This window comes from Teleopsis dalmanni, chromosome 2 (assembly GCF_002237135.1).
Source record: "Teleopsis dalmanni isolate 2A chromosome 2, ASM223713v2, whole genome shotgun sequence".
In the NCBI taxonomy this organism is placed as follows: domain Eukaryota; kingdom Metazoa; phylum Arthropoda; class Insecta; order Diptera; family Diopsidae; genus Teleopsis; species Teleopsis dalmanni.
The window spans coordinates 185,529,763-185,552,619 of NC_051847.1; the positions used below are offsets into that span (position 1 = coordinate 185,529,763).

The 22,857-nt window shown below is 28.0% G+C and overlaps 1 protein-coding gene across 6 annotated transcripts in view; it reads right to left on the bottom strand.

Annotated features, from left to right (window-relative positions):
* The window catches only part of LOC119684574, a 37,515-nt gene that overhangs the window by 12,548 nt on the left and 2,110 nt on the right, over window positions 1-22,857 (bottom strand). For 5 of the 6 annotated variants that reach the window (XM_038098639.1, XM_038098638.1, XM_038098641.1 and 2 more), the window contains exons 2-4: window positions 1,711-1,731; window positions 1,265-1,536; window positions 1,054-1,179 (exon numbers count right to left, since the gene is read on the bottom strand). In XM_038098639.1, coding sequence (XP_037954567.1) covers window positions 1,054-1,179; window positions 1,265-1,536; window positions 1,711-1,731 — 419 coding nt within the window. Of the gene's footprint in view, window positions 1-1,053; window positions 1,180-1,264; window positions 1,537-1,710; window positions 1,732-9,737; window positions 10,026-22,857 lie in introns of those variants that run through there. The other variant, XM_038098640.1, reaches the window with a different exon arrangement.

Sequence of the window (22,857 nt, forward strand, 5' to 3'; positions counted from 1 at the left end):
GAATTTTGGTAAGCATTTAAACTGATAAGATATAATTCTCGCAAAACTATGGTAATTACTAAATACATTAAATGAAATAAATATTACAGAAAAAGAATTATGTAAAAGTTATACCAAATTTATAATAAATCATATTTGCGGTATCTGCAGTATTAATATTTAGAAGATATTTCGTTTCTTGAAGGTCTAGAAGAGTTCGTTTTTAGATGGTTTATACTATATAAACTATCCATTGTTGATAAAGATATGTTCTAGAGAAAAATTTATCGCTATCTTCAGTATTAATATTTAGAAGACAATTAATTTTTAGAAGGTCTATAAAAGTTGGTTTTTAGATGGTTTATACAGAATATGGATGTCAAAAGATTGTTTACAAGTATATGTTCTAGAGAGAGACTTATCGATATCTTCAATATTAATATTTAGAAGACATTTTGTTTTTTAAAGGTCAAAACGAGTTCGTTTTTAGACGATATATATAGAATATAGACGTCAAGAGCTTACTATAAATTATTTATTTAAAAACAGCTTTTTATATAGCTTCAGAATCATTTCTAGTTCTAATCTGACAAGGGTATTTTATTTAAAGAAAAATTGTACCATTCTTTTACTTTATGATCGTTAATTTAAGTAATCAAAATTGAAGTAATTAATTACAGAATTTGATCAATATTTATAAAATTAAAAAAATACAAGAACTATTTCCAAGATCACTGATGATGGGTATTTGGCAATACTCGAAACAGCTGTATGGTCAGGCAAAAATTTAATTAATTAAAATAATATAAAAAATAAATTTTTGTTGTTGTATTTCACTACTGTTCGAAAAAACCTCTTTATAAAATTAAAATTTTAATAAATTTATATAATGTTTATATAATGTTATATATATTATATATGTTATATAATGTTATATTAATATAATGTTATATATTGACTGACCAACAGAGAATAAAAAATACTTTTGTATCGTGGCTAATACTGACTATTATATGTAGATAGGTTGTAATAAGTTTACATATTACATTAGTTACATTGTATTAACTAACACACCTTCACAATTTGTATACCCAATTCTTCGTCATCTTCACGCCATTTCTCACAGAAGCATTTCTCCTCCTCCTTTGTCCAATCAACATTTTTTGATTTAAGATATTTATCTGCAAGTGACAGCCACAACTAAGAAAATATTTTAATTATACAATTTATTAAAAACTTCACGTTGGATTTAAGTACGAGTGTATGGACGGAAGCAAAGTTTTACCTTACGCCGGAATTCAGGTGGCATTCCTCCGGGTAAATGAGCTACCAGTTTCATAGCATGCAGCCATTGATTATAATCGGAAGCAGCATCATTGTCATCATTACGAGTGGCGGACGTGGAACGCGACATGCCAACTGAAGAGGATTCATCGTCACTCTTAACTGAATTGGAAGATTGTAGATCATTCGATTTGGCTTGCATGTTGTGTGGTGAACCAAAGATAGCTTTTGGTGGTGGTGGTGATAGTGAGAATTTTAGTTGCGGTGGTTGGTCTGTAAGATGTGTGAATATTTCAAAAAAAAAAAATATAAATAAATATTTTTAATTGAATTTTATTTTTTTAACTGAATTTGACTTCAATAAAAATATAAAATTATTTGAAAACACTTATTATATTATGTATATAAAAAAATATATATATTAATATCAGATTAGGTGAGACTTACAATATCCGTGCAGTATGCAAACTTTATAAAAGTTTATTTTTTATTAGCATTTTACACGTAAAAAGATTTTTTTGTATATTTTTTTTTTTTGAGAGAAAATAGAAAAAAATAAAATACAAATATATATTTTAGAAATGAATAAATACACAATAAAATATATATATATTATTATTTTTAGTAAAATATGTTTAAGTATAAATTTGTTTTTTTATGTATGTTATGATAAATTTTATGTCTATAATATTCGGCAATTAGTTTGTGAAAATGGTTTAAATATGTTATGAAAGGTTGAAAAAAAATTTTTTTGAATATTAAAATATAAATTAATTTATTTAATTTTTGCAAAAATGTGTTGATTAAATATGTGTTAAATTATAAATAAAATTGTTTGTTCTTCATTATTGGAAAATGCAACTGATTTCATAGGAAATACAATACTTTCAAGTGCACATATTGCATTAAAGGAACAATTTTTGAGCAATTGCTTAACATTAAATAAATATAAATAATTTATGTAAAACAAAAAAAAAAAAAAAAATAAAAAATTGTGATATGATATATTTGTATATTAATTGAAAAATAAAATTAATATTGTCTTAATTAATTAAAAAAATAAAAGGTTTTTAATAATATTTGTATAATTATTTAAAGTTCTTCGATGAACATTTTTCAATATCTTTAATGGAAATAACTTCAAAAATAATGTCCCATGGATCAGTAATCTAGTACAATCGAAATATATTAGAGTTTACAATAAGTTCGCGAAGGGAAAAAAGTTATAGGACAAGAAAGCGGGAAGGTTAGAAAAAGAGTGAGATAATAAAAGACGGTTATGGACTAAATACGTATTAAGCAACTCCTTAATTGCTGAACGAGTGTAGGAGGGAAAGAAAAGGTGGACAAACAGAGAGACGGGGAGAGATAAGGAGACGGGAAGGCAATGATAGAGGAAGAGTAAGAGAGAGAGAGATAGTAAGAAAGAGAGAGAGAAAGTAAGATAGGGAAAGAGAAAGATAGAGTGAGAGAGAGGGTAAAGAGAAAGGAAAAAAGAAAGAAAAATAGTAAAGGAGAAATACAGAAAAAAAGAAAAATGAAAGAAGAACAGAGGGGGTGATAAAGAAAAATACTTTTAAAGTATGTAGCAAGTTTAATATAAATTAATTTTCACAATTTGGACTTTTAAGATTCACTTACAGTTTTTTTAAATTTATACCAAAATTTTCCCATTCTTAAATTAAAAAGCAATAGAGGGGAAGAAAGAAAGAGCGAGAAAGAAAGTAACTAATAGAGTTCGAAACAGAGAAAAAGAGAGAGAGAGAGAGAGAGAGATAGGTTAATAGATCTTATGTTTAATAACTCAAGTCAAAGGCTGTTAGCAACACGTTAGTGAGTATCGATAGATTGGTTCTTTATTCACCCAATTTAAAATTGGTCAGAAATAACGAGTGTCTATTCTATATAAAAATACATTTTAACATTTTTTTAAATATACATATAAACGAAACAGTTATAAATGAAGATTTTTTAAAAAGCTAGGCAAAAGTATGGTATTTGAATCGTTTTATAATTTTGTGAATTCTTTCCTTATATTTAAGAAAATATAGACATTTTTGTCATAGAAGTGTTGTTGTTTTCTCTCTTCAATCCACCCATAGCTTGTTCAGGTAACAGAACAGATTCTCTAAATTGGTTTTGAAACTTCCAGGTTCTGATGAGAATATAGAATATTTTTCCGACACTAATAAGGTTTTATTTTTTGTGTGTTAATATGTGGACGAACTTCTTCTTCAGTTAAAATATTTGGAACCTTTTTGTATATTAGGTATAATGTGTTGACAGACTTTAGTATTTTTGAAGATTTTGTTGCTTTGGTAGTGCTATTTGAAAGAAAAAAAAAATTAAGTGTTTATTTAAATAAAAATATATCTAATAACATAAAATTAATTATAAAGTAAATTTATTTCTAGCTTGTTTTCAAATTAGCTACAGGCAAATTCGACAGTGTATTCCTTTTAGATTTATATTAAATAAAACATAATATTTAATTTATTAAATTAAATTATTAAATTAAATTATTAATATACTCAAAGTTCTTTTGGTTAACTATAAAATAACTGTATTTAATTTTCTGTAAAGTTTATGTAAAATTTACAAATTGCTTATCTAATGTGTATCCTTTATTGTATTAAACAATTTAAAAACTTTTTCTACACAGATCGATTTGAACTCTTGATATCCTTACAGGAACTGTTTAGAAATGTTTTGCTTGTCGAATAATCGAAACCATTATTCTAGTAACTCTTTTATTACTAGAAGTTACTTTAGAGCATAATAAAATCAGCTACAACTGAGTTAAAGATGAAAATTTAAAAGAATAAAAATAAAAACCTTTTAATATGTATATGTACAATATTTTTATTGCATTTGTGTTATTAAAATAAACACATCTCATATGTTCTGTATTTCTTATGATATTATATTGTAGTAAAATTTTAGAATCTTGTGTTTGCACTACATGTATTATAAAATTTTTATTTTTATTAAATTGACCATGACATTTGCACTATTTGTGTTTTATAATAGAATATTTACTGTCTGAGCTTATGAAATGTACTCACGTAAAAATATATACTTAATGATTTGATTTAGTTTCACAGCAGGATGCAGATACGTTATAAAAATACTTGTATGTATGTATGTCCGTATGTACAAAGTAAAAGTTATGGCAAATAACGCACTTGCTATGATAAAGTGAGTATAGTATATGATAAATGTGTTTCATTCAGCTTCAAGTAAGCAAAGCAGGATTTTACCCTGTTATGATTATTTTGAAAAAAAATATGAAGCTAATATTTATAAAGCACTCACACATATCTGAAATTGCAAATATTTACTATGAAGGAAGTTGAATGTTTCATGAAATGAAAATTTAAATTAAATTTTCTGCTCTGAATTATCTCAATTTGAAACACAATTTTTATAAATAATACACATATGTATATATATATACAGCCAAACTTCCATAACTCGAACTTCTATTACTCGAATTTTTTATAATTCGAACAAAAAACAGTGCACCAAGATTTTAGAGAACTAATTACATACAATTCTATTCTGCTTCCATAGCTCGAACTTCTATAACTCGAATTTCTCTATAACTCCAACAAAAAGTTTGTTCCGTACCGTTAGGAATATGGAAAGCCCATTTTATAAGTCGAATTTTTGTTTTAAGTATAATTGCATTTTGCTGTTAGGGGAAGTCCCAAATCAAATGTTTAATTTTTTCTTTCTTATATTGCTTCTTTGTGCAAATGCCAGTAAATAAAATAATTACCAATGCTACTCTTAAGGATTATATTGAGCTTGACAATGAAATTTATACATCAAACTTTCCTACAGATGACGATATTATTGAACAATATAGCTCTAAATTACTAGATCCAATTCTAAGCGCAACGGTAAGATATGATGAGAGTTCGATGGATGTAATTGTTCATCAGCCTTCCAAGAATAAAGTAGAAGACTCATTCAAAATTTTGAATTTATATTTGCTAACAAATGATACTACAAGTATTGATCACCACAAGAGTATGAATATCTCTTTTTACTGAAAATTAAAAAAAAAAATTAAAGTCCCAAACCCTAATTTCTAAATATTTTAATTCATTATAACTTCTGTGCTGTATTTTATTTCAAATAAATAAATAAATATCTTAAAATGTAATTCTAGTTTCTTTAAAAAATAAAAAAAAATAAAATAATTCTCTAACTCGAAGTCTCCATAAGTCGAACCTATTCGTTGCAAAATGAACCTTCGAGTTATGGAAGTTTGACTCAATATAGTATTTATAATATTTATATTTATACTATATAGGATTTATATAATATTATATAGTATTTATATATTGTATATATATAATATTTAGTATTTATAGTATTTATATATAGTATATACTAAGAGTTGCACAAGTGTTTTCAAAATTAAATGGGATTTCTCAAATAATACGTTACAGTAATTTAATATTAATTTAAAAAATATCAAATTTAATTTCTATTTACTTTGTATACAAGTTAAATTGTAAAACTAATAAAGTACTATATTTTTTTTTTTTTAAATATCTTTTAATATTCCTTGTGAACTGCAAAAGCTCGTGCTTGCTCCCACACGTTCCCTTGGGTGTCATTAAATAAAGCAACAGCACTTCTAGGATATAAAGACTAGCATGAATGAAACTGTTCAAAGTGTCACATTGGGAAATGTCTCGGATAAAATATTTAAAAAAAAAACATAAATAACTGTAATAAAAAACAACATGAACTGTAATAATTGAGTATCACAAAACATTACCTAACAATTGTTGGATGCATGCTTTCTAGAATATTCAATAACACATACCATATGATATCCCAGATGCGAGTCATGTACTTTTGTTTTTCTGTATAAATAATATTGAATGGGTTCTGTGTTAAAATAAAACAATGTTCGACCTATGAATATATGTATTATATGTATCAACAAAAGTGTAAATATATAAGTAAAATCTCATTAGGAATACATTGAAATTGATTGTATAAATAATTCAAATAAGTTGAAATGAAAATTTAATGAAATAAATTTAGTTGCAATTTATAATATATTTATTTTTTTTTTATAAAATGCTGACGTATTATAGATTACAAAATATATTTGTATTTATTTATGGATGTGTCTAAGAAGAGTGGAATATGGAATTTCAAACAACAAAGTCCCTTTATAAAACGGAAGAAGAAAATAAAATATTGAATTAAGTTCCATTCAATATCCAATAATATATTATTTACTAAATAATTACTAAATAAAAAATGGTTTTAAAACTCAACATCTGGGTTGAATTGCTATTGAAGACTGATTGCACAGAGTATGCCCATAACTGGGCCATTACTTTAACACGCTTAGTGTATTTATTACCTCATTTCCCTTTCTTTCATTTTAAAATATCACTTCGGATATTTTTTTTAAGATTGCTACTCGAATGTGTGTAATATAATTAAAAAATTGTATATACAAATAATTAATTAACTTGTTTTTTATTTTTAACAAAAGTTTTAAAATAAAAAATGTCTCAATGCTGAATTATGAAAAATGTATATACCTATATATGTATATATAATTATTTAAATCAAAGTAGTAGTTCTGTATAAAAATACGAATAAATTTACAATTGAGTTATCCTAGCATATTCACATAGAACTGTACAACATGTTCTATTATTGTTAGCCAATTATATTCTAATATAATAACAAAAAAATTAAAGTAGTTAACACTAGCTTAATCAAAGCTTTAATAGTGTTCTCTAAGAATTGAAAGTTAGTCCATTCTTTAACTATAACTAAATTAAAACTGATTGGAAATTTTTTGTCATTAGTTCCAAAAATATAAAGTATGGTTTAAAGTACTTAATATGGTACTTGTAGTCCATACAATACGACATAGACTAATAAAATAAAAAGAATTATTTCTAAATATGCTGCTCATTTGATTTTTTTTAATATTTAAATATTTTAGGAAGTTTTACTTAATCAAAATTTTAAGGATTGTGTCAAGAACTTTGTACATATGATGTAAAATACAAACTTTTATACAATTTTTTGCTTGAAATATTATATATGAACAATTTTATAGATCAGTCTTAGGTATTACAAGTTATGTGCTTTACAATCGAATTATAGAAACTTATACGGAATTTACTGTTTATTCACTGAGTATAAAAGTATTGGCTCTATTGCTGTTTGAGCTACCAATAGGATAGGAATGAAAGGGGTACTAGCTCCCGACGGAGCAGAGCACTTCGACCAGATTGATCTTTTGTGCTGCAATAACCCTAACCAAACAGAAGATATTCCACCTTTTAATTGAAGGCCAGAATGTCGTGCGTTTAGGACCTCCTCCTGGTCCAGATCAAGGCTGGACAGTCACAGAGAATGTGACTGAAAGTCTCATCTGCTTCCAGTGACCTCCTCCTGGTCCAGATCAAAACTGGCCAGTCACAGAGAATATGACTGGAAGTCTCGTCTGCTTCTAAGCAGAGTCGACACTCCATCTCTTCGGACAGATCTATAAAATTTTAGTTATTGAAAAAATTGTCCACCTAAGATAGATGCTCACATAACAGCAGAGTTTGTCAAATTATTCATACCAGAGGAATATAAGTATAACAGAGGTGTCCGTTACAAGCGGTACATACTTCATGTAAATAAATTAAAGAATTTTTATTTTAGAAATCTATGTCTTTATCAGTACTTTGTATTACTATTATATTCATATACAAATATGTAATTATATCTTAAGCGATCTAAACGATGTTTGCCATATATATCAATTAGTAGTCATACGTATCATATAATCAGCTTCAGGTATATAATTTTATACATATGTATATATGTGTATACATGTAAAAGTGCACGTTTATACAAAAATTTAGTTTTGATTATTTGGTTTACATCACAGTTTTGCATTACAGTCAACCGATATCTGTAATTATGTTAAATATACAAACAAATTCTATTATTCATAACAAACAAATCTGAGCCAAATTTTATTTAAATAGAGAAATAAAGTAAATTATTTCGAAATTTTCATCAAATCACAAATCTATAAACAAAACAATGAATGTATAGCTTCTTTAGTTTTCTTCTTCAACACTACGCTAAATACTGACAAAGCCAATGAAAACACCACAAATTACCTTAAAATATATGGCAATATTCCATACTTCAATACTGTACCAAAGAAGATAAAGAAAATAAACTGAGAGTTACTCGAAAAATTGTGTATAAAATTTTCTGGATAATTCAAATATTATTCAAAATTTTGAGTAATGAGGTCAATATATCACACAGTACAAAAACAAAAAGCCTAATGCTACACAATGGTGTGTGATAATTTTCCCCACTCGGTCCCTACTCACCACAATGTTTGCTAAAATAAGAGCACTTCCCGAAAAATTTCGTTGTTTGTGTTGGTTTTTAGCGTTAAAAATTCGTTAAGAGTTTTTTTTGTGATATTACACAAAGAGGCACTATGATTCAAACTTACCTCTCAGTTTCTTTTAGAAAACTATGGTAGACAACAGAAAAAAGTTTGGGTTTGTTTTTAAATCAATGATCAGCTTCAATTGCACATGTTGCTTTTTCAACTCAGTGTGCTCAATTCAAATTTTCACTATACCGTTAACAGTGATTTAACATAAATGTTATTAACACAAACAGGAGTAAAGAGTGCTTGGAGATAAAGCAGTATGCAATATAAAATAGAATGGAGTAGTAAAACTGAATTTACTATAGAATTATTTAAAAAATTTATTTCGATTTCAAAAATCGATTATATTTTCAATCAATATTCTATAATAAAATAATCGGTAAACCTGTTGTTTCATTATTTTATATAAATATTATTTTAAATCCTAACAAACAATCTAATACATAAAAAATATCAGTTGTGTTGGGTTGAATGCATATGTTACTGTACCGACATTTTTTTTGCATAGTACAACATAATATAATTTTTAAATACAGTAATCCCCACTATAACGCGGCTCATATTACGCGATTTCAATCCCCCGTATACACGGACGTTCTCCCATATAATGCGGGGATTTGGACAATTCATAATTAGCTTTACGTACCTTTGCACGTGTGTATATAGGGTATACGGGAATACCCCTATAAGGCGTTTTCTTATAACGCGGAACCAATCTACCGCGTTATAGGGGGGTTACTGTATATGTATTTAATATTATAAACACTTGTGCTGTAATTTTATATTCAATTAATAGGAAAATTTGTTTTAAATACAGTTATCACAATTATTCACATACTCTATTTCACATTAAGCTATATCTAAAAAAAAGAATGTGTACACTAATTAACAAAATGGCGTTCATATTTTAACAGCACGCAAACTTGAAGCACGTCTTTACCTTATGTATATACAATATATTATATAAAGTATTTATATTTCTATATATATTAATTGTTTTCTTAATTACTTGATGATAATCATAGAAATGATATTTAAGTTCTTCGTCAGTTGCTAATAATTCTTGGCAAATTCTACAACGTTTTCCTTGTAACAAGCAATTTAATTGCCTTATATTAGGATTTGGTATTTTGTCGGCTTTTGTTATTTTTTGCACTATTACTTTTGGAGAAGATGATATATTTTCGGACATAACTTCTCTACCACTCTAACCTTTTTATTGAACTTAATCTTTTAAAAAACACACTTCTTCACTTCCTGTTTAAACAAGTACCTATTAGAAATAAATAATTCACCACTGTAGTTGATCACATGTTAAACTTTGACGGATAAAAGTGTTGACAAAATGTTTTAATGGGTGTAATTATAGTGAGTAAAGTGTGAATAATAACTATCCCTCAGGTGAATAATAATTATAATATACGCAGATAAAAATTATCAAGAGTATTTTTAGATTAACATTGCTTAAATATATTATTCTTATACCCTATTATGGCAGATAGATAAAAACGAAGTTGTTTCTTTAATATCTGTTTTATTACTTCTTATAAGCAATACAACTAAACTAAATAATATACAAAATCGTATAGTGTAGACGGGGTATTACTGAAAACAGGACTTGTATTATACTTGTATTATATATAAAATCTGTTTATTTTCCGAGAATTGCTATCAGGCCTTTTCGGTGGCTCGCAAGTATGGCACTTTGTTGTTGTTTTGCGTACATTACATTGGCCAGTATAGGCCAGCAACTTGCTATTTTTTGCCATATTTGCGACCTACCAAAAAAGCCTATTGTTTTTGTATGAAAATGAGAAAGAAATAAAAGGTATTAAAATTTGAACATTTTTAGGAAGACTTATTGAAGTAATTGTTTTAAAATACTATTAACTATGCGCAGGAAATTAGATTTTTAAGTATTAATTATGGGAATAGACAACTTGGGATATATAGATCAATGACATCTCTCATAAAAGTGTACAAGATGTATAATTTCATAAGTGTAGATAACTCATATAGAGATGACCAATGCCATAAAAGATATATGTTTACTAAAATTTTGAAATTTGAGATCTGGATAGCTAATATATTTTATCTACAATAACGTAGCTTAAGGTCATAAACATATATATATACCATTGCTGTACAGGCTAGACTGTACAGATTGAAGGGCAGCAGAAACAAATACATACATTCATGTTATGTTAAATTTAGTTTTACTAATTTACAAATTTAAATTCATTTATTTAGTTTACCATAAAAATAAAATAATGTGGTTTCACCAGTACACCAAAAGAAAATTGGCGTCATTGTAGTAGATTAAAAACATGTCGCGGACCGCATAAAAATTAGCGATGGGATGCTGTGGCCCGCAGGCCGTACTTTGGACAGCCCTGACATACCCTATAAATCAAAAAATTAATTCATTTACGCAAAGAAAGAATAAGAGCGTTACTATGGAATAGGTAACGAATAGATAAACATGTAAAATAAATAGAACCATAGGTTTTCAGAGAGTAAATCACAAAAGTTGAACTGGAAATAAATTTCAAATAAGTTATGATTCAATCTGTTAGTAAGCCTAGCTTTGACACGGATAAAACTGTTTTTAGTCATTTTAAAATTGTTGTCAATTATTTTATTGTCTTTGGACATACATATGTATATGTAAATAGAGTTATTATAATATGCTTTAAAAAAAAGAGCGTATAGACGAACGGCTCCCTTGAATATGAGAGGTCGATAGCGTAGATATGGGTATGTGTATGGGCAGACAGTCATTGTCAAATAAGGAAATCAGATTCACGATTTGATAATATTAATTTTTTTTATCGCTATAAATTATATTTCAACTTTACATTTTTATAAATTGTAATTGTGCAAGTGTGAACTCCTTGATCTGCTTTCTGGCTTGACTCATGGTTCTAACAGTTCCAATCAACTTATATAGTCATTAGTTGTACAGCCATTAGTTGTACAGTCATTAGTTTATGATTTTTATGGATGTTAAAAATATTTTAGATGAAAACAAAGTGAATTATATGTAGGTGTTTAAATATTTATAATATTTAATATAATATAATATATATTTATAATATTTAATAATAACGATGAAGCTATGTACTTTAGTTAATTTTGGTCATAAGAATATGAGGTAAAAATAAAAATTTTGTATATAAAAATATATACATACAAAAAAACAAAAACAAAATATGTATGGAGATATATAGGTATAAGTTAATAGCTGTAACAGATTTTTATTAAGAAATCGAAATGAAGAGAAAAGGACACGTGTTTGTAATAAAAAACTTTACAACCAGTGGTATATTATTCTACTACCGTCGTAAAGGCAACACAACGGATAGCTAAATTTTGTTCTTTATTGTTACATTTATATTAATATTTATATTTATATTTCCACGAGAACGAGAAATAAATTACTTATATTTATATTGTATCTATTACATGCTATTTAAATATTTCTATCTAAATTTCCATAACGCATATTCAATATTGACATAACAAAAACTTTGTTACGGAACATTAAGAAAATTTCTTCATCCTTGAACCTGTGGAAAATGGAAAATAAAAAAACCTATTTTATAATTTTACGTCAATGTTATGAATTGAATATATAATTTGTTTTTGTTCAATGTCTACAGCAGACTTAGTGACTCCTCCAGTTAGAGTACAAGCACCAGAGAAATAGAAATACAAACAAGGAGTACACATTTAAAAAACCGCTAATAAAATAAGCCCAAAGGATAAATCAGCTCGAATGTTTACTTTTATATGCCATCGTCATCTGTGTGTTTACTTGTACTTGTCATTGCTCAGTTTGTGTGTACAGAACATATTGCAACTCAAGTGTATATATAAACATTTAGTTGTATCCTTTTGATGTCCTTGTTTGTGCTTGAAGCGCTGGTGACTGTATTTGTCATAAAAAGTTCTGGTTGAAGATTTTGAATTGTTGAGAAAATGTATTGTTTTAAGCTGTCTTAATTTAAAATAATCTAAAAAAATGTTACAGATTGTAATGACTGTCGCCTAAGGATCAAATCAAGTGAATATAACTAATTCATGTTGTCAGATGTTTTTTAAAATTGCAAGATATAAAATAATTTCATTTAACTAAGATTGATGTAGTATACTTGTAATATTAAAATTGTAAAATATTATTATTATTTTTATAATAGATAAAAAAAACAATGAAATATCTTATTTATAAATTGTATAGTATTTTCTGTAAGATGAAGATTTTTGAAAACAAACTATTTTTCGCATTTAAGTTAAGTTACGCATTGAGTCAATTATTTTGTAACCTGTATTCATAAAAGAAGATGGTCCAAAATATCTATACATCTAAAAAAAAAATAACTATATTTTTTTGCAATTCAAGACTTAGAATAGAAATCGAAGATATCTTAGGGCACCAAACAAAACAGTTATTCATTAACTAAGCACTGTATATATTATTATAGATCTAATGTGCCTATTCTGTCCACAGAATTTGGATGATATAGAGAGTTTCCTTTGTTATCACCACGTATTCATAAAAACTTGATTCTATATGTTGTATTATGTTAAGCATAAACAATGTTGATAGACGAATGACTTATATATTTTGACAATATACTCACAAGAGGTTGTTTAAGTTTTAAATATACGCAAAACTATTATATTAACACAACGACGATTTAAGTAGTGTTTCTTTACGTGAAGGGATCCCAAGACGTGAAGGATTCACTTTAATTGCAAACTAACTATTTTATAATCGTAATAAATAAGTGCTTGAGTGTAGCGTATTTATTACTTTTTTCTTTTCTTGCAACTGAAGGCACGTAAATAGTTTTCCCTACGTTAAGGCATCCCAAGAATTTATAAAGTGACGTAAAGGATTTATTTTAATTAAAAACTAACTTTTATGTACTCGTAATAAATTAGTGCTTAAGTGTAGCGTAAAAATTTCTTTCTTCTTATTTGATCATATGAATTTTCTTAGTTTAAAAACAATTATTTCCAATTTCTTCTGCTTTTAGATTTGGGCACAATAGTCAACTAATGACGTTTTCTATTAGTAAATCTAAATTCAATATAGATTTACTCTCTATCTATCAAATTTTGTTGTCCAATCAAACATTTTTAGATTAATCTAACATTTTTTTAGTAGCGTTAGCAGACATTTATATTTTTCACAAACCCATATAATCACACATCAAATCACAGTTTATCTGTTAAATCATATAAACCAGCTGTTGAGGGTAATCTTACTACTCTGTCAAAATATCTAGAGTACTAAAAATTAGTCTGGAGTGTTATACATTTTGCCCCAGATTTACCAATCGAAAATGTAAATTGCAGTAAAAGTGCAGTAAAAGAAGATCTCTATTGAAAAAAGTTAACCCAGACTTACAAACCGTAAATGCCATAACTGAGTCCGTTGATTTTATTTTATCATCCACATAAAAACAAAGCAAGTCGGGCCATTTAGTAGAGAATTTCTGATATATAGATATAATGAATTTAACGTAAAGTCCAAAATAAAGTGTTGTAATAAAGCTCAATTTAAATTTCACGTCAACATAGATTTAAGAAAAAAAGGGTGAAACTCTTGTATATTTATTGTCTCTGACATGCAGATAGCTAACCCGGTACCATAATTTTACTACTGTTATTATATTTACTGTGGAGATTCTTATGGACTTATGAATTTTTTCAACTTGAACTGATAGCGCGTTATAGTACTTCATTCAAAAGGGAATACGATTATTGATCCTGAACTTTATCTCAATATCCGAAATTTCTTATAATTTAAGTAATTAGTGTTATCGGTTCTGGATAAGATAATTTTGGAAATTCAAATACTAAATCCCTTAATTTTTCTTCTTTAATTACAGGAACATGATATCAGTCGTTGACCTTTTTGGACTGATACTTAACATTCTTCTACAGTTTATTTTTGATAGGACTTTAAGTTTCAAACTAACACAAAAATTTTGTATGAAAAAAATCGAGGTGAAGACTTCTAAAATTGTAAAAACTTGCATTTTTATATTTTCTCGCAGTTAGAGGTATTTAAGTAGTTTTTATTTTTGTTAAGGAACCGCAACAATTCATAAAGTGAACTAAAGAATTTACTTTGAGTGAAAACTAACTTTAATGTACTTGTAATAAATAAGTGCTTGATTGCAGCGTAATTATTTCCCGCACGCCATGATTCGCAGCTTGCGTTCTAAATTCTGTTTTAATAATTTCCTAAACGTTAACATTTTAACACCCATTTTTGTTCTCATTACAAATTTTTTATCTTTGCTGTGTTTAGCAGAAATTTGTAGATGAGCACTATGAGTATTTGTTATTTAGCGCATCCTTGACACGGTCCACAATACTTGCCACCGACAGTTGAAAGTGTTCACCACAACCTAAGTTTTGTGTACTCATACTAAATGATTATTTCCATCATTTTGCTTTATTTGCGAATACTTTTCATACATTTTTTTTGCAAGCCCAAAAGTTCAACTATGTTTTGCCTTGAAGTTAATTTTGCCCCAAAATTAACTTCATTTAGTTTGCGTAAATATTCATAAAGGCGTGCATGCCTGGCGCAAAAGGGAATTTCAAATGGGTTTTGGGCGGAAAGTATTCGCTGTGGAGTGAAGCATATTCGAAAGTAGCCTATTAAGAAAATATTATTCCAAGTTGTAAGACACAAGCACTTTAAATTGTTAATCGCAAGTATACTCAGACGCATACCAATTCGAAGTGACAGTCTCGATTTTGGATTTTACTGCAGAAGCGTGCATCGTTCCTTCACGGTTCCTTCACTCGTATGTACGAAACCGTGAGCTAAAGAAACTTTCGGCACAGTCACGTAACTTAGGTCATGTTTGAGCTGAATGTCTTAATTTTTGAGCATGCGAAATTGTTTAAAAATATCTTAAGGATATTTGTTGTGTTATTTTGGAATTTCTCAAGATTAAGATTTTGTTCAAGTACGCAGAATGTTTTTTAATTTTTCGAAAATTTGAATTAAGACGTTTCCTTTAGTTATGCTTTATAAAAATAAATATTATATACCATAGGTAAATTTTTAATGATAGAAAAATATTTGAATAATCCAAAATTCTTGTAGAGAGCTTCTACATTCACCAAATATCAACATTACCTCGATTACGCCGATATCTGTTTCCTTTAACGATACGAAAATTAACTTGATGACTACATCCTTCAAGTATGGAAAGGTCAATTGGAAACTAATCTTAATTAGACAAAATTATTTAAAATCTGACCAGGGTATTAAAATTATTCTCTATTTAATCGGTTGAGTGAGTAATTGGACACATGTTAAATATTATTCCAATTGTTCAAAGTTTTTCTGTTCTTCGTTTTTATAATATTCGAATCTATGAAACACTCGACCTCAACGAATGACGTAAAAATATTTGAACACTGTTGGTTCAAGTTTTTGCTTTATTTTGTACTTCTTTAGTTTAGTTTGTTAACTGTTCAGTCTTGTCTTGTAGTTGATAAAGATCCTCTAGAAAGGGCTCCTAAAGTGTTGAGTCGCCGCCGTGCATAAGCTAGGCAAAGACAGAGTAGATGAAAGGCAGATTCCATCTTCTAGCATGGTTTTCTAGTCTACGTGACCTGTAAGTATACCTACCATAAGAATATTGGATTTCTTTTTAGTGGAAAGTGGCCATACAGATGCCTCCATATTGTTGAGTCTTCCCATCTTTTATTAACCACCAATATAAAGCTGTTCGAAAATTTTCGAACTTTTGAAATGTTCGGTGCAAATGTTAGAAATCGAATATAATCGAACTATTTGATTTGACCTGTACTATTTTTGGCTGTAATATTTCTCATATTTAATTATTTATATATTAGTCTCTAAAATACTGAGACATCAATATTGTGTTTTATATTTAGCCTTCTGTATTACGTACATAACTTTGAAACCGCTAAATTCATCTGAAAATATTTTTTCTTTAATATATCATAGATACGATCATAATAATATTAACTTGTTTTATTGCAATCGATACTTCCCGAGCCAATAATTTTAGTAATTTAAAAACCTTGCAAGGCAATGTAGAGCTATATTTGCAATTTTACTAAAGAAAATGTTTCGATATAGATGTATAAAAAGATTTGTGCTGTCTCTGATAAAGATAGCCTATTCTAATGATCTACAGAAAATGGTTTTAGTTCCAGAAATTACGATGTGATAACTGGTTCTTATTCTAATCGATCAATCTTCTAAAGTATTCACTAATAAGGTCGCTAAGTATTAGGATAAGGTCGCTAAATAATTGAAGATTAACAGTTTCAGATTATTATTTTTTTATAAAACTGGTAAGAAAAATATGTTTAAAGTTTAGTTGATATACCTATGATTTACGTTGAAAATGAAGAAAATCGTGCTATTTTTAAGATGTACGACAACAGTTGACGATAAGTGGTTCACATACGATAATGTTTTAGTTAATAGCAATGTCGAGATTTATAACAAAATAGATATTTAGTGAGATTATAAAGACTTAATGCTTTCTGAACTGCAATAGCCTGTAAAGAATTGAATTAAATCTCTGCTATCATCTGAAATTAACTAAGAAGCCATTCATGTATTATAAAACTTCATCCAAAACTTTAATTAAGAGTTTTCAAAGAAAACATAAGTACTGACAAGATACCAGGAGTGAAATTGAAGGGATAGTAAAAATATATTTAATAAAAATCTGAAGAAATCTATAGAATCGATCATTGGCAATTTATTAATGGTTTTTGATAATATTTAAAGCTGACTATATATATGTATATATATATATATATATATATATATATATATAAGCTCGTTCTAATTTAAAGCACGGCAAGTGCTTTGGTTGTTGTCACTAATTAAATAAAAATAAGTGACAATAAAACCTGGAACTTGAGCATTGAAAGTTTGTGCAGCCTTGGCTTCTTGTGGATAAACACGATTAGTCATCGCTTCTAATTTGACAGGCACGAGTTCTAAGCCTGGCACTTGCAGTCCAAACAAATTATATACGGACTATAAACTAATTAAATAAAATTCGATTATTCCCAAAGACCACTGATGAAGAGTACTTGGCAATACTCGAAACAGCGTTGTATGGTCAGCCAAACTTCAATAAAATTAAAAATAAATTTTTGTGTTTGTCCTTTATTTCTTTCTTTGTTATTCGAAAACCCTTCTAAAAATTTAATAAAGCTTCTTTGTCACTATACAAAGTAAGTCTAGCTTTACAGCAACACTAATACTTTATTCATATATATATATATATATATAAATATATATATAAATCATAAATATTGATATAAATATGAAATGATATATCCATTATATATAGTATATAAAGATACATAAGTCGATTACTTGATTAGTCAAATTAAAAATAATTTTATAAGATTATTACTTTATTAAATGATTTAAAAAAGTTATTTAATAAACCATGCAATCTTAGAGAATTTGCTAATGTCAATATAAAATATATTAAATTTAATTAATATATTATATTAGATTCATTCGTATACATAAATAATTCTGCTTATATGATGTACTTCACTGCTTTATTGCACTTAATATCGCTTGTTGTAATGTATTTCTTCAATATAATTACATTTATATTTGTGCACATAGTATACATATAAAGCGCAAGGATATGAATGCTAAGTAAAATATTAACACTTGAAAGATGGGAAAACTCATCCAAGGAGTTATTTTATGTACTAATTGCATAATCATACAAATTAAGTGAACTTAATTCCAAGAAAAACACACACAAAATAAACAAGTTTATGGGCACTTCACACACAAATGGGATTTAATAAGGATTTCATGGAATATCATTAAAATAGCAGCAAAAGCTCACACAATAAGTAATTAATTGGTGCATTCATACCAGATGAATACTTAATTTAATGCGACATTTGTGTGGGTGTGATTATCTATACAACAATGTATAGAGTATGCAAAAATTTACTTACAGGTTTAGGATTTAATAATCATGAATAATTTATAGATAAGCAGAAATATAGGCAAGTATATCAAAATTATTGTGAATTATGTATATGTCTTATCAGCATCAAGTATAATTTTTTGTTTTGAAATAAATCGGTCATTCAATAATGAGGTAAAAAAATTTTTTAATAAGCTTTACATACTATATACATACATAACACAAATATGTTAGTATAATTTTTTGATAAAGGTCTGGTATTCTTTATTAGCAAATTGATGGGTGATGGAATGATATATTTTATGTTCTAGCAATATTGTTATTATGAAGCAAACTTATAACTTATTAATCGGATTGTGGAATATGCTAAAGCACAACAGTGTCAGTTAGTTTTGTTGCTGCAATAGTCCCCAGTAATACCATACTAAGGACGACTTTGGAATGCCAAGAAATGAAGTAGTGGAAAAAGATATTAAAAGTACAAAATGTAGAAATTGATTCCAATCAATACTAAAGCATAGAAATTTTGCAATTTCGTGGGGCATCATAATAAATTGAGCTCAGATTTCTGTGCGTGGTTGGATAATTAAACAAACGGTTAACGTCTTGGAATGTAAAGTATTGGTACATATTAACAAAAGCCAGATTATATTGATTAGACAATAGCCACTCTTTCCTATTCACTAAATTCCCCTCGGATAATGTCTTGGAATGTGAGGTTGCAGTACTGCCACACACTAACAATAGTCAGATTATATTGAGTAGTCAATAGCTACTCTTTCCTATTCAGTAAATTACTATCTTCTATAAATATGTACAAATTGAATTGCTGAGTAGAGTAAGTTCTAGTGTATATAGAGTGGAAAGTCCTCATCTGCCGTCAATGTTAGGATTAGTTGTTTCGTTGGAATGGTGTTTATATAGTTAGGATCGTTTATGTTTACATCTTGATCTCACGTCAAATCCGACGACCGTTCAACGCTTTCGTCCATGTTTCTTCGTTCCCGTGCATAAAGTAGTAAGTCGATAGGTTATAGTTAGTTAGCAACACTCAATATGTAAATTATAATTATAGTATGAAAAATTAAGCTGTAGCCATTTAGCTTTATTTTGGTACCCTACCACATGAACTGGCAGTAAGAACTGACTACTTTTTGCCATGAAATTGAATTTCAAAAATTCAAGTTAAAATTTGACACTCAAAAAAAAACATACAACAATAGTATTCAGCTTCTATTAGATTTAAATTTTTTTTGAGAGAATAACGATTTATTACTTAAAACAACATAAGTACTAAATTAAAATTTATCACAAATTATTGCAAAAATAACCACAAGCTTTTGACATATGCTTATAATAAAATTAACCCCACCATAAATTATTTACATTGTGACCGAAAGGTTTTCGGAGGTTCTCATTTAAAATTCGCGCGCTGTATATTTTTCGATATTTTAAGTTTATGTAGTTTGGCAGCACTGTCCTTAAATTACTATGCCAAAAATGAGCGCGATCTGTCGAGACAGTTCGTTTACGGCAGCTGTTGAAACCAGTTCACCTCAGTAGTGCGTTGCGAAAAAAACAATGGAAAAAAATATTGAACAAAGAGTTTGCATCAAATTTTGTTTTTCGAACGAAATTTCGTGTGCAGAATCGTTGCGAATGCTACAAAAGGCTTATGGGGAATCAGTTTTATCGAAAACTCAAGTTTATGAGTGGTACAAAGCCTTTCAGGACTGTCGTACGACCGTCGAAGACATGCCGCGTTCTGGACGACCTTCGACCTCTACCACCGACGAAAACATTGAAAAGGCAAAGGAAATCGTGTTCAAAAATCCTCATGTGAGTGTTAGAGAGATAGCACGAGAGCTAGGCATCGGTCGTGAGATGGCTCGTTTGATTTTGGTGGACAATTTGTGTATGCGACGTGTCAACGCCCGGCTTGTTCCGATTCACCTCAATTTGTTCAACATTATCAACGATTTTAAGGCCAAACATTCAATAAATACCATCGAACAGCCACCGTATTCACCTGATCTTGCACCGTGTGACTTTTTCCTGTTTCCCAACCTCAAATTACCACTCAGAGGAACGCGTTTTGAATCCATAGAAGACGTAAAACAGAATTCGCAGAGGGAACTCAAAGCCATACCGGAAAGCGCCTATAAAAAATGTTTTGATGATTGGAAGAAACGTTGGCATTTGTGTATCGCTTCTAATGGAGCATATTTGAAGGAGATAAAATAAATATTGATGAAGATTAAGAATTTTGCGTTTTATTTATTTATGACCGGAAACTTTTCGGTCACAATGTATATACCGGAATATGATATGCTTCTAGTACATACATAGACTGTCACATCAGTATATTTACTTACTACTTACTAACATATTCCCTTTGTGTTTCTTCATTCTAATACTTCCTGTACTCCCAAGAGATATATAATGTTATTACTGACCTCAGACTTATTAACTGAAATTGCGAACCACTGATGGTCATTGCTTTTATTACTTAACTAAAGCACAATCTCTTTACCCATAAAGCATTATGAACCAATTTAATAATTAAAAAGCAATGAAAGCATGTCGGTTTCCTTTATATAAGTCCATCTTTGCCCTTTTATTATTTTGCTTTACGGAAGAAATAATTTATTCCTCTGAATTAAACTTTTTTCAGTTTATACAAAAAAATAAGAGCTTTATTGTATCAATTTGCCTTCGAAGCTAATAAGAAAATTCGCTTGCTGCCATGGTATCCTTGTAAAATATTTCTTTTCTTTTCTTGAAATAAAAATTAATTTAAAAATGAACTTTCCTTTTTCATATTATTTAACAATTTATCTGAATTGAATTGAATTTAAATTCAACCTTAGAAAAAAGTTTTAATTTCATTTACTTGTATTAAATATTTATCTCGTTGTTCTTCGAAATAAAGTTTTAATTTGAGTTTAAATAATTTTATTCACATTAAAAAGTTTAGTATCAATATGAATAAAATAAATAAAATTTTACAAGTGTGGGGAGGGTTATAAGAAATGTTTGGAGGCTTAAAACCTACGAGATGAAGAACTGTAATTTTTTTTTATCTATGAACAATAATTTGAATTGTAATAAAAGATATCATTTAAAAAAGATGAATAGCTTAACTAAATTAATATAGATAAAAAAATTTAAAATTTTCTTCTTTAAACTTTTTAAAGTCGATGCTTCCACGAATATTTTAATTCAAGAATAAAATACTTGCAGAACAGTTAGGTGTCACTTAAACATCCATTAACGAATGTTTACATGCTATGAACATGATTTAAAAAGATTGAAAATTGGAACCACATGAACTGACTGAAGTCAATATTAAAAATTGAAAAATAAATAAAAATATGGATTCATTTCGATGAAACATTCATATCTGCAGCAAAATGAAACATTAAACAAAGAAAGGTTATTTGAGATAAGAAAGGAGTCGTATACTATAAGTTACTAGAACCAAACGAAATTGTTACCGTTGAATAACAGCAAATGATAGATTTAAATTATCCATTAAATAAAAAAGACCGATTGCAGAATAATGCTGAACTAAAGCTGAACCACTTGTCGCAATTCTAGTAAAAAATACGTTGTAAGCGCTTAAATTGAAAATTCCACCGTATTGGAAGCATAACCAGGTTGTGTTCCATCAGATTACAACTTGTTCCGATCAGTGTAAGCGCTGTTCAAGACCAACCCTTAAAAAACCACAAAAAAAAATTATGCAATGAATAGATATTTCTTCATGGAATCCATAAAATGTCAGAAAGACGATCAAAAGTCATAGTTAGAATAGATAAAATTTTAATGTTAATTTTTTCTTGCTGAAAGTGATCCATCTTTATGCCGAAAAGAAACTATTCAAAATTTAGACGGATTCGAATAGCAAAGAAAAGACAAAAATTGTAGTTTCGAGTATTGCCAAATACTTAGAAATTATTCGAATTTTTAATTAGTTCATAGTCCGATATAATTTATTTGTACTACAAATGCCAGGCTTAGAACTCGTATCTGTGAAATATTTTTATTAAAACAAAATTTACTATTTCTTAAAAATAAAAATAGCGCAAAAACCTATGTTATATAACAATATGTAATTTTAAAGATGTACTGACGTAT